The sequence below is a fragment of the Cyprinodon tularosa genome, unplaced genomic scaffold (assembly GCF_016077235.1).
Source record: "Cyprinodon tularosa strain WSP-4 unplaced genomic scaffold, ASM1607723v1 ctg452, whole genome shotgun sequence".
Lineage (NCBI taxonomy): Eukaryota > Metazoa > Chordata > Actinopteri > Cyprinodontiformes > Cyprinodontidae > Cyprinodon > Cyprinodon tularosa.
The window spans coordinates 451091-464712 of record NW_024039177.1 but is presented as its reverse complement, the minus strand read 5'-3'; the positions used below and the strand labels follow the sequence as shown (position 1 = coordinate 464712).

The following is a 13622-nucleotide window of genomic DNA, read 5'->3' as shown; positions in this document are numbered from 1 at the left end:
TTTATCTACAGAATACAAAATTAAAAAATAGAAATTGATGTAAAGTAATGTTGCTACACACTCATGTACAGTAGGTGGAGGTAAGCGCCTTAAAGTTGCTTGCAATCCGCCTTAATAGAAAATAGTAATGAGAGTTTTAATATTTAACAACACTTTATTTCAACAATTCAAACCATACAATTGACATAAAACAAGTGTCAGTTAAAAATCATTAAATGAGGAGCCTGTTAAAATGTAGATCTACATTATCTGACACAGTACATAAAATTTTGTTAAAACCCCACAACTGAATAAAATCCTCCATGTTCTGTGTGGCTCTGTGGAAGCGAACCTCCGGCCTTATTCTGTTTAACGTTGCACTTCCACAGAGCTGCGGGATCAAGGTGAGGTCCATCCTGCAGTCTGTCTCTATGAGACAGGTAAATGGCCATATTTGCTCCACTGTTTTGGAAAACTCCTCCTATATATAAGAGCATTTGTAAAAACTGTCCCAGAAAGACTAAAAACACTAAGAAGAATCTATATAAATATGATTTATCCATTTGTTCTGAGGAAGAAAGAGGAGCTTTATGTCATGTGGCTCGTTTTGTCTCATGACACTGGGTTTAAAATACATAAATAATCCGGTGAGCTGCGATTGTGCTGACCCAAGGGCTTGTGGAAGTCAGTGGTCAAAGCAGAACAGACAGAATGACTGGAAACGATGGAAAGGAAAAATCAGAATAAATAACCGCCTGTTAAAACAGGTTTGGACCCACAATAAGAAAAACACTCTGATGCCACTTCTGTCAGCTAATAGCAGAAGACTCAACATGCAGCTCACCCTGACTGAACAATAGCAGATTTAATAATACTTTGCATTTGCAAATCAGTCGATCAAAGAAGAAACATTATGATACTAGGGTGAGGATTTTGTTGAAACATCATAAAAACATGGTTTCAACCTACTTTGTTTCAATATCTCAGGTGGTGGATACACCACACCTGAATATAATAATTCAACTTTATTAATCTCACACTGGAGAAATTCACTCTCTGCATTGAACCCATCCCCTTGGGGAGCAGTGGGCTGCCATTGTGCTGGACCACGGGAGCAATCGGGGGTTAAGGGCCTTTTCCTCAGAGTGTCAGTATGTGGGGATCGAACCGGGCACTTGCAACCTCAGAAGCACAAGCGCACTGCTCTAACCACTTGGCCAACACTCCCTACAAATATTGTGCACTTCTCTTCTGAGTCCTGATTCTTTGAGATAATGCTGAACGAAACAAGGCTCGAATCACTGTTTCCAGTATAAGGGAATCCCATTAAGGATGTCCTGCTGGCTTGTCTGCTGTGACTTTTGAAGTCTGGATTCAATATGCCCCCAAAAATAGATCTACATACATTGCACCTTTTTGAATGTACACCATCCCCTTGGGGAGTAGTGGGCTGCCATCATGGAGCACTGTGGGGTTAGGGCTTTTGATCAGGAACCCAGATTGGAGGCAGTGGGATAAAAAAAAATCAAGTTCTTTAGAATTTAAGCAGTCTAATCACTTTAATAGAAATTTTCTTTTTACCCTTGTTTTAATTTAATGTCTTTATTTCCTTTTATTCATTTAGTCTTTTTTAACCTTCTATATTATATTATATTATATTATATATATATATATATATATATATATATATATATATATATATATATATATATATATATATATATATATATATATATATATATAGTATAGATTATGCATGAAAAAAATGCATACAATTTAAAGGAAAATGAACAATAAAATATGAGAACAGCCAGTCAAAAATAACGGGCGTGTACACCTTCAGTATGAACTAACCAATGAGAGACCAGGCATTGTAAAATAAAAGGCGGGGTTTTCTCGGATCAGCCAATCAAATCTCTCCCGATTATGAGCAACGTTGTTTTCAGCAAATCAGTAACTTGGTTTGAAGGAGTTAAGGGCGGAGCATAGTTTAAATGTAGCCAATCATTTGCCATGTCTGCTGACAAACAAGAAAACCACAAAGAAAATCACAAATGTTTGGAAAAGAAAAGAGAAGGGGGGAAAATCTATTTCCTCTGACTTTTTGGGGGTTTCTCGGTATTTTATGTCCTCTCAGTGCCAGAATGAGGCCAAGAAACGGCTGCAGACAATCGAAGCCCCCGGTCTCCGCCCTCCACTGTCTCTCCGCCCTTGGACTCGCTGAAAACGACGCGTCAAGCATGACTTATGTACCAGAGAGCGTTACGGATGTGATTTTGTAAAATAAAAGTCAAATCATTTTAGAAGATCAAAATATACTTAAATAATTCAACAAATTAATAATAATTAGATAGTTTTCTACGGAAGAGGAATAGGGCCACTGAACCATTTTGTTTCAGTACAGTATGAGAAAAAATTCAGAATTCTGACTTTAATCTCAGAATTCTGACTTTTTTTCTCAGAATCCTGATTGTAATCTCAGAATTCTTACTTTGATCTTAGAATTCTGACTTTTTTCCCCTCACAGTTCTGACTTTAGTCTCAGAATTTTGACTTTTTTCCCCACAGAATTCTGATTGTAATCTCAGAATTTTGACTTTAATCTCAGAATTCCAACTTCAATCTCGGAATTCTGTCTTTTTTTTTCACAATACTGACTTTAATCTCATAATTCCAACTTCAATCTCGGAATTCTGACTTTTTTTCTCAGAATCCTGATTGTAATCTCAGAATTCCAACTTCAATCTCGGAATTCTGACTTTTTTTCTCAGAATCCTGATTGTAATCTCAGAATTCCAACTTCAATCTCGGAATTCTGACTTTTTTTCTCAGAATCCTGATTGTAATCTCAGAATTCTTACTTTGATCTTAGAATTCTGACTTTTTTCCCCTCACAGTTCTGACTTTAATCTCAGAATTTTGACTTTTTTCCCCACAGAATTCTGATTGTAATCTCAGAATTTTGACTTTAATCTCAGAATTCCAACCTCAATCTCGGAATTCTGTCTTTTTTTTTCACAATACTGACTTTAATCTCAGAATTCTGACTTTTTTCTCTCTGAATACTGACTTTAATCTCAGAATTCTGACCTTTTTTTCTCAGAATCCTGATTGTAATCTCAGAATTCTCACTTTAATCTCAGAATTCTGACTTTTTTCCCCACAGAATTCTGATTGTAATCTCAGAATTCTGACTCTAATCTCAGAATTTTGACTTTAATCTCAGAATTCCAACTTCAATCTCAGAATTCTGTCTTTTTTCTAACAATACTGACTTTAATTCCAGAATTCTGACTTATTTAAAATTAGCATTCTGACTTTAATCTCAGAATTCAGACTTTTTTTAATCAGCATTCTGACTTTAATCTCAGAATTCAGACTTTTTTTTATCAACATTTTGACTTTAATCTCAGAATTCAGCCTTTTATCTCTGAATTCTGACTTTAATCTCAGAATTCTGGCTTTAATCTCAGAATCCTGACTGAATTCTGACAGCTAATAAACATTTTAGCATCCAGCCGTTGCCATGACTGTTTTAAAGACTAAACTAGCTCTCTTGTTTTAATCACCTTCTGCTTTTCCGTTAATTAAATAGCATCTTTGTGTTAAATAGCATCACATAAAAAATCGCCTAATTCCGTAATTACTGGCCCTTCCAAAAAACTCACATCTTGTCAGTGAAGCTGAGTGCTCCCACTTCTCTTCCTTCATGGTGCCCATCTACATTAAGATCCCAAATCCTGAGATTAAAGTCAGAATTCTGAGAAAAAAAGTCAGTATTTTGAGATTAAAGTCAGAATTCTGAGATTAAAGTTAGAATTCTGAGAAAAAAAGTCAGTATTCTGAGATTAAAGTCAGAATTCTGAGAAAAAAAGTCAGTATTCTGACTTTTCCCGCATATTATACTGAAATAAAATTTAAAAATCAGTTAACTGTTTTTTATTTTTTTCAGTGAACCTAATCCTCTTCCATATTTTTCAGCATTATTTTATATTTCTTCTAAATATTTAGAGTACATCGGCTTCTTCAACGTCTGACGCATGAATGGAGGACTTTTATTTTGTAGCGGAAGTTGTTTGTCGCTTCTTTGCAATCCAGGCTTTAAATACTCGGCCAGACTTCACTTGGTGATCTCATTCTAGCCCTCATATCACCGGGTTACCTGCATCCTTATTGTCTTACGGAGACGCCAACAGGTACACATTTCATGTCCCTTTGTTCCTTATTATTCACCGACCTCCATGTTTAAGTGGCGGAGTGTTGCAGTCGCTGAGGCGGGGAAGTGCGTTGTTCGGCCTGGTTGTGTTGGCGCGGATGGACGGTTAGCTGGTAGCCGTTCCCAGGCAGCTAAAGGGCGGTTAGAGCAGGTTATAATAGGGGACGATATCTGGCTAGAATTATTTAGTCGTTCACAGTTTTAGTAGAAACAAACTAACCATATATTTAAGTATAATTTTGGTAAGCTGGTTTAAACCGGATCTGGCACCAGAAACGGAGCAACGGCTGTTGCTAAGGTAGCTAGTTACCACGGCGCTGCTTGACTAGTCCTGTCGATAAAAGGCTAACTATTCTCACTTTGATCGAGTGATGAAGGTTCATCGGTGCAGATTGGTCTGATGATCTTATTGACTAACCGGTTTGTTGTGTGCAGCTTTGTTTCTGGCTGATCTCTGCAGAGCATAGACATTTGAACGACTTCATTGAAAATTCAAATCAACTGAACCAATCAGGGGGAGGAAAGTTCACCAGTGCTCACCAGTTAGTGGCATCTAACTAGTGAGCACAGCTTTCTGAAGGATCTGACCGACGCTGTTGTCATCTGATCTGCTCTTTAGTGCTTTTTTAGTTTTGCTTTTGTGCCTGAATTAATAATGAGCCATGTTGGAGAATACAGGAACCCCTCTAGGTCCTGCATCCATATCTCCCTGCTGCCACCCGTCTGATTGACAGCCTTCTAGGGCAGATTTCTGTCCTACATGTTTTAGGTGTTTCCCTGCATCCACACACCTGACCTGAATGGAAAAAGTAATTGACAGGCTTTTGCAGCATTGGTCTGTCCAGGAAGAAATGCAATCATCTGAATCACACATTTTTATTTGTATTGTAATTTTGCAAAGCACTTTAAGACCTCTTTGTCTGTGTTATATAAATAATAAAGTGCTATATAAATAAACATTATCTAGCTCAGAGGTAGCCAATTAAAAATTAGTGGGGTCGGAATAAAGTAAATCATCAACCAGTAAAGGTCTGGAGACATTTTTAATTATAATCTGTTACTTTAAACAGAATTTAACACTGAAATTAAATATGCATTCATGTTATACATGGAATGTTTAAATGAAAAAATGTATAAAAAAACATTTTTCTATTTTAAAATCGAAAGTGATTTTTGAAGAAGAAAACAACAATCGTTCAGTTTGGTATATAGACAACTTCCTGATTCACATATTCACACTTGAACTTACCATTTGTAGCATGATAATCCAGACTAAATGTGAGATTAAATGTGTAATTTAGTCTGGTCCCGATGAATGAGACATCAGAAGATTGTTGATGAGAACAACCTGTTGTTTTTCAAACCATGTCTGTTTCCTATTGGCCAACGCTCTGACCAATGAGGGCAACTGACTGTGACGTAGTAAGAGCGACAGAAAGCTGGTAAGGTAATGTAAATAAACAGCTTCTCAAAAATGAATGAGCGTAGAGCCTCTTCCCGCTCATGCTTCGATGAAAACCCAAAGTCTAATCCTTCCTAAACTGATTCCAAAACTGAGTCAAACAAGAACTGTTCAATAGCTGTTGCCATCTTCCTTGTTGTGCTTTCTCCAGCGTCGCACAGCTTTGTCGTCACGCCCTCAAAACCCCGCCCGCTTTGCATCCAGAAATTCAAAACACATCTCTGTGTTGTGATTGGCCAGCCAGTTCTAGGGCCTAGAGCATTGATCAAGGCTAAACCTTGACGCTCCAGCTTTACCATATTAACAGGAAAAGCGACGCAACTTAAGTTAGACACTGTCATTGGACAACATGTGGTAATTTATAAATGTTTTAAATCTGGTTGGGTCCGGATTAGCCAGCAGGGGGGTCCGGATCCGGACCCTGGTCCGCTAAGCCGTGACCTCTGGTCTAAATCATGAAGGATAGTGGGCCCTGAGGACTAGAGTTAATAATCCATTTCTTAGAGGACCTGGCTGTATCCTGTGGAGCTGCACTAAGTTTGGTTTAGGTCAGAATTAGAAGAACAGTTTTCTTTCTTTTAATATCGTGCTTCTCTAGTAGTAACAATTTGCTTGTGGTCTCAGGTGCTCTGCTTGGAGAGGGAAAAGAACAAACAAAAAACAAAAAAACCCTGCAAGGATGCGTTTCTGCAACTATTGTATCTCTATGTCCTTATTTATGTTTGGAAATTAGTTGTTAAGATGAGCCTGACTGTATGCCCTATGTAATCTTAAACTGAATACTAGGGCTGAATGATTTTGCCAAAAACAAAAATTGTTAATATTTTAAACTACTACTGCAATTATATTTCGATTTTTTTTTCCTTTGCACTAACCACAATCATAAATGTTTTACTAAAGGATTTAGGATTTTTCTTGGCCCTGGACGTGTTTCCGGAGTCCATTTTTCAGGATTCAACTGTGACTTTTGTGTGAAAAAGTGCTAAATTCTATTTGCAGGCATGAATCTGCGAGCTAGCTGCATCTCTATCTGTCTGTATGATCGCAAACCCACTTAAATCATATTACTGCTGCCTAAAGCGCTGGAATAAGAAATTTAGACACTTTATTTATGTTGCAAGACCAAAATGGAGTTCCTATGCAATTTGAAAATTGCACCTTGTTAAATTGTGATTATATTGCAAATGCAATAAATTTCCTGTCCTACTGAAAACCGTAGTTCATAAGTGTATAGAGTTGGCTGGGGTCAGTGAGGTTTCTCATCTGTTTATGTGAGACCGACTCTGAACTGAAAGCTTTTTCAGGCTGTTTGCCCGACTGGTTTGGATCAATGTGAAACATGAACCAGCAGGTTCTCCTAGAAGCCGCTTTGAACCGCCCATTTTCTAAGCTTCTAATGGAATAAAGCCTGTTTTTGTTTCAATAAACTTTACTTATTGGAAGAAAGAAAATGTTTTTTTTTTTTCCCTTTGGATAATTTTGCCCTACAGTCAAAACATCTGACCTACAGGTGCTGGTCATAAAATTAGAATATCATGAAAAAGTAGATTGATTTCAGTAATTCCATTTAAAAAGTGAAACTTGTATATTATATTCATACATTACATACAAACTCATATATTTCAGATGTTTATTTTGTTTAATTTTGATGATTACAAATGACAACAAATGAAAATCTCAAATTCATCATATCAGAAAATTAGAATATTACTGAAGACCAATAAAACCAAAGGATTTATAGAAATGTTGGCCAACTGAAAAGTATGAACATGAAAAGTATGAGCATGTACAGCACTCAGTATTTAGTTGGGCCTCCTTTGGCCTGTATTACTGCAGCAATGCGGCGTGGCATGGAGTCGATCAGTCTGTGGCACTGCTCAGGTGTTATGATAGCCCAGGTTGCTCTAATAGTGGCTTTTAGCTCTTCTGAATTGTTGGGTCTGGTGTATTGCATCTTCTTCTTCACAATACCCCATAGATTTTCTATGGGGTTAAGGTCAGGAGAGTTTGCTGGCCAATTAAGAACAGGGATACCATGGTCCTTCAACCAGGTACTGGTAGCTTTGGCACTGTGTGCAGGTGCCAAGTCCTGTTGGAAAATGAAATCTGCATCTCCAAAAAGTTGGTCAGCTGCAGGAAGCATGAAGTGCTCTAAAACTTCCTGGTATGTGGCTGCGTTGACCCTGGACCTCAGAAAACACAATGGACCAACACCAGCAGATGACATGGCACCCCAAACCATCACTGACTGTGGAAACTTTACACTGGACTTCAAGCAACGTGGATGAAGTGCCTCTCTTCTTTTCCTCCAGACTCTGGGACCTTGATTTCCAAAGGAAATGCAAAATTTACTTTCATCAGAGAACATGACTTTGGACCACTCACCAGCAGTCCAGTCCTGTTTCTCTTTAGACGCTTCTGACGCTGTCTGTGGTTCAAGAGTGGCTTGACACAAGGAATGCGACAGCAGAAACCCATGTCTTTCATACGTCTGTGTGTGGTGGTTCTTGAAGCACTCACTCCAGCTGCAGTCCACTCTTTGTGAATCTCCCCCACATTTTTGAATGGGTTTTGTTTCACAATCCTCTCCAGGGTGCGGTTATCTCTCTTGCTTGTACACTTTTTTCGACCACATCTTTTCCTTCCCTTCGCCTCTCTATTAATGTGCTTGGACACTGAGCTCTGTGAACAGCCAGCCTCTTTAGCGATGACCTTTTGTGTCTTGCCCTCCTTGTGCAAGGTGTCGATGGTCGTCTTTTGGACAACTGTCAAGTCAGCAGTCTTCCCCATGATTTTGTAGCCTATAGAACTAGACTGAAAGACCATTTAAAGGCTTTTGCAGGTGGTTTGAGTTAATTAGCTGATTAGAGTGTGGCACCAGGGGCCATCAATTTTGAACCTTTTCACAATATTCTAATTTTCTGATATGATGAATTTGAGATTTTCATTTGTTGTCATTTGTAATCATCAAAATTAAACAAAATAAACATCTGAAATATATGAGTTTGTATGTAATGTATGAATATAATATACAAGTTTCACTTTTTAAATGGAATTACTGAAATCAATCAACTTTTTCATGATATTCTAATTTTATGACCAGCACCTGTAAACTCTGACCTTTTCCATCACTGGAGTCAGGGGATGGAACCAGATGTCTGGGTGGTTGTGTGAACGCTTTGCTTCTGCAGCACCTTTAGGTGCGTCACCTCAACCAAACCTGCTGTCTGAGGAGGAACTCTGCAGGGAGGATACCTCACAAAGCTTTTGTGTTTTAAGCTCTGAAGTATTGTGAAGCAGGCAGATAAACCTCTGTCTCATCACAACGTCGTCATCAGGAACAGTCATTTCGCTCCAGAAAGCAAACCTGAACTAATCTGCCTCGGCGTAAAGTGCTGTTAAAATAAGCTTAATGTTTATCATGCTAATACAACATGTTTATTTTAATGTTTCCAGCTGAGTAACTCCAGGGGAACCCCAGTCCCCCCCACCTGTAGCCATGGGGGACGATAGCGAGTGGATGAAGCTTCCCATCGACCAGAAATGTGAACATAAGGTGAGAAACTGGCTGCACTGAGTTGCGTTAGTAACTGTTTCTTTTCTTAATTTTTCGACATCGGTCATGCTGTTTCTTTTGTCATCCTACTTATCAAAACATTTAAATTAGTTTTTATGGTTCTAAAATCTCAACATATTAACCTTATTTTGAAATGAGGCTGAACTCTAATCTTCCTCACAGTTCATTGGGCGCTAGAACACTGCTAATGATGTTAATAAACTGACAAGGCTGTTACTGTTTGAGTCCAGTTAATAAAAAAAAAGAGTGAATTCATAACTATAAATGAGACAAACTTCTATCTATCTTAACTTTGCCTGAAGTCGGTGTTTGTTAAACGATTCCCCCAAACTGACCAGGCTGACGGAGACCAAATATCACCATAACGGGACCCTCCACTGAGGAACCGTCACTACAGCATCCACACATCCGGCAATCCAAACCTGGAAACGAGCCGGCGGCAGATTCTGGGCTCAGATCAGACGGGCTTGAAAGCAGACATCAGGGGTTCAGCTTGAGTCTCTGTATGATTATCTTCCTCTAGACTTGCTTACGCGGCTTGTTTGGATCCTGGTGAGGCTTTGGATTCAGGATTAGATTAATAGTCCTAATTGGACCTGTAATCCATGGCAACAGACATGACATCAGTACTAATGTTGTGTTGTAAACCAACAGGAGCACTATGGGAATGTTTAGCTTTGGGTCACAGTGGCCCTCTTTATTTTCCTAATAAATTAGGTCTCTAGATGTTGACCATGTCTGTTTTTTGTTTATATCTAAATATTTCTCTTCACTAATATGCAGAAAAGCCAATAAACAAGCATAAAGTGTATTTATTTTTGTGTTCACTCGAGGCTCTGATGGAATAACTTCTGTTTCTGCTCTGAGATTGAATGACTCATCTGCATCTTTTCTGAAGCCAGGCATACACTGCGTTTAATTTTTTCCCTCCAATTGTTGCACGCAGCTACAGCTCACACTGTACGACAAAACTGTAGGGTTTAAAAGTTCACAGCTCATAATGTATGTTCTCGTACTGTGCGACCCAATGCTCTTACTGGATCTGCCTGCTCACACTGTACGTCTAAAAACCACGTTGGACTCAGTTCCGTAAATGACATGACATGGCACTACTCGTCCTCGTCTATCCGGAAGCCAAATAAGTAGAAAAGGAAAAAGATGGAAGTCCAGTTTAAACCAAGCTTAACTTGGTATGACATCCCAAAAGAAGCATTTCAGTGGGCCACACCCTGCAGGCGGGTTGGTCTCTGTGCACCCAGTAATAATGAGCAGCTAAAGCAGTTTGCTGCTTTCTGATCCAGATATCATCAAACAACAACTCTCTATTCTGTGACCTTTTATAGAATAAAAATTGCAAATATGTTTTTTATTTTTATTTTTTTTTTTATATAATGATTCTAGAAAAGAAAAGAGCTGCTTGGAATCAGTGCACTGAGCCTAATGGGTGCTGTTTGGGTTGAAGCGGGTCTGTCCTGAAGTGTTGAAGTCGTCTTCTTTGTTTGTGTCTGATCTGGTGTGAACCTTCTCTCCCGTCTTGTCCAGGTGTGGAAGGCCAGACTTAACGGTTATGAAGAAGCTCTGAAGCTGTTCCAGAGGATAGAGGATGAGAAGAGCCCGGAGTGGGGAAAGTATCTGGGTCTCATCAAGAGATTTGTCACAGACTCTAATGCTGTGGCTCAGCTCAAAGGCCTGGAGGCCGCCTTGGCCTTCGTCGAAAACGCTCATGTGGCTGGAAAGTAAGTTTATCTGCTAGTGTAAGATGAGGACATATGATGGCAGATGGTGGTGGTTGGAGTTGGATGGTGGACATCGCGGCTCCATGCGCTTTGCTCTAATTTAGCTGACATGGTTTCACAGTAAACGTCCAGGAATGTTTGGAGAAGCTGTTAATGTTGATCTGTTCTGTCCCTGTGCCGCAGGACGGCGGGTGAGGTGGTGTCGGGTGTCGTCACCAAAGTGTTCAACCAGCCGAAGGCCCGGGCCAAGGAGCTGGGCATGGACATCTGCCTCATGTACATGGAGATAGAGAAGGCCGAGGTGGTTCAGGATGAGCTGCTCAAAGGTCTGGACAACAAGAACCCGAAGATCGTGGTGGCGTGCATCGAGACGCTGAGGAAAGCTCTGAGGTCGGTGGTTTTTCTAGATGGTGTCAGATTTTAGATCCTCCTTTTCTTCTGTGGCTCCGTAGATCAGCCGTCAGCGGCCCTCCAGGGGACTCTTCTTGTCTTTAGTGTTTTTCTTCTTGCTGGTTTAATAAAACATGAGAATTTTAGCCAGTTCTGATTTTGTTTTCCAAGTTGATTTGGGTTTCCTCAGGCTTCCTGTTGGGTTTTTTGAGTTTCCAACTTTGATGTGTCTACAAAGTCAAAAACCTCCCACCTTTTTGATGGACTACAGCCAAACAAGCTGGAGGTGGAAAAAAGCTGAAATACCTTTAAAGGATGTCCTCATCTTAGCATAATTTGCCAGTGCGCTTCTGCATTGCATCTCTGATGGGGGGAAATTCTGATGGAGCTCAGCCATTTTAGCAGAAATTAAAGCAAAAGTCAGCAAGGAAAAATCAATGGATCATTATTTATACCTAAAACTAATACGTTTGCGGTGATTGAATGAATTTAGTATTAATCAGTTAAAAAAAAAAATGTTTCGTTGTGATTACCGAGTCCGGCAGTGGCCATTTTTGCCCAAATATAGTAGCCCCTCCCTCCTGCCATCTTCCAGCAGTGACGTCACGGTGCGGTAAGCCTAGCGCCATTCTCCCCGCTTTACAAGCAAAATCAATGGGAACTACTAGACACATCTGCAATCAACAACAATTATTGAAGATTTCCAGAGGACTTCACCATTGAAATTCACCAGAGCTATAGTGAAACTGACAATGCCCACGTGCATGGCAGCTGGATGCTGGAATACATCGGGTAAAATTGGGGGGGGGGATGTCATTTAATCTTTCCGATTCATGATCCTCCACGGACGGGTTCGTCGTTTGATCGCCAACTTGAAGGGGGAGGATTCGCCATCGAACTTCTGGCCAGAGAAAAAAACCATAATATGTAGCCAACATTTTGAGGAAAAATGTTTTCAAGATGACTTGGATAATAGCACGTTGTGACAAACACCAGATACAGCACTGGGACTTGATCAACAGCCGATACCGCACCGTGACGTCACTAACCCAGAGTAATGTTCTTTGACAAACATGGATGCCTCCAGTGAAGAACATTCAAATGGAAAATACTTAAAAAAAAAAAAAAAAAAAAGTTCAGAGTGCAAAGGAATTCCATAGAATCCCTATGCAAACCCATAAAGAGGGGAACTTTCCTGCAGTTTCAGAGATTTTAATTATAGAAATGGATTGAATAGATCTTCCTCTACTAATTGGGCCCGCCTCATTTAAAATGGTCTCTAATATCAGACCCAATGCAGATATTAGCAGCTGATCAGTGCAGCTCTATAAAAGAGCAGGCAGACACTGACTGGTTCTTTGTTCTCTTCATCTTTCTCCCACAGCGAGTTTGGATCAAAGATTGTGACCCTGAAGCCAGTAGTAAAAGTTTTACCCAAACAGTTTGAGTCCAGAGAGAAAGCTGTGAGAGATGAGGCCAAGCAGCTAGCCATTGAAATCTACAAGTGGATCAGAGACGCTCTGAGGCTGCCACTGCAGAATATAAACCCAGTACAGGTGAGAGAGCGCAGCACTGCACACGGCTGCTGACAGAGAGCAGGTAAACATGTCTGCTTTCCCTGTTCCTGCAGCTGAAGGAGCTGGAGGAGGAGTGGGTGAAGCTGCCGTCCTCCCCTCCCAAGCAGACCAGGTTCCTTCGCTCTCAGCAGGACCTGAAAGCAAAGTTTGAGCAGCAACAAGCTCAGGGAGAGCAGTCTGATGGTGAGGCTGGCTGACCGTCGCCCACTACCAGCTTTTCTGTTTGGTGCCAAAAATCACAGACTCTCTTGTCCTTATTTCAGGAGATGAGGAAGAAGAAGTGGCAGCAGCTGTGGATCCGTACGATCTGCTGGAACCTGTGGAGATTCTTTCAAAGATGCCCAAAGACTTCTATGATAAAATCGTGAGTTTGACACGTCTGTTCTATTTATAAACGTTAAGCTCTCCTGTCTGCTGCCCTTTAAAAAGGCTCCACTCATTAAAATCAGTGATTGTTTACTGATAGTTCCAAAGGGAACAATCTGTACAGACTGCGGTAACGATGATCTCTGGGAATGATGTCTGCAGGAAGCCAAGAAGTGGCAGGAGAGAAAAGAAGCTCTTGAAGCTGTTGAAGCTCTGACAAAGAACCCCAAACTGGAGAACGGAGACTATGGAGACCTGGTCCGTGCCTTGAAGAAGGTAAACTCCTCACCCCTTTAAAGCTTCTTTTATTTTAGGTGTA

The 13622-nt window shown here is 40.2% G+C and overlaps 1 protein-coding gene across 3 annotated transcripts in view; it reads left to right on the top strand.

Moving 5' to 3' along the window:
- Positions 1–4053: 4053 nt before the first annotated feature.
- Positions 4054–13622, top strand: part of ckap5 (cytoskeleton associated protein 5) — a 43335-nt gene continuing 33766 nt past the window's right edge. For all 3 annotated transcript variants that reach the window (XM_038300648.1, XM_038300647.1, XM_038300646.1), the window contains exons 1-8: positions 4054–4175; positions 9114–9213; positions 10777–10970; positions 11154–11360; positions 12745–12916; positions 12991–13120; positions 13201–13301; positions 13466–13579. In XM_038300648.1, the coding sequence (XP_038156576.1) occupies positions 9157–9213; positions 10777–10970; positions 11154–11360; positions 12745–12916; positions 12991–13120; positions 13201–13301; positions 13466–13579 (975 nt within the window). In that variant the 5' untranslated portion in view covers positions 4054–4175; positions 9114–9156. The remainder of the gene's footprint in view (positions 4176–9113; positions 9214–10776; positions 10971–11153; positions 11361–12744; positions 12917–12990; positions 13121–13200; positions 13302–13465; positions 13580–13622) is intronic.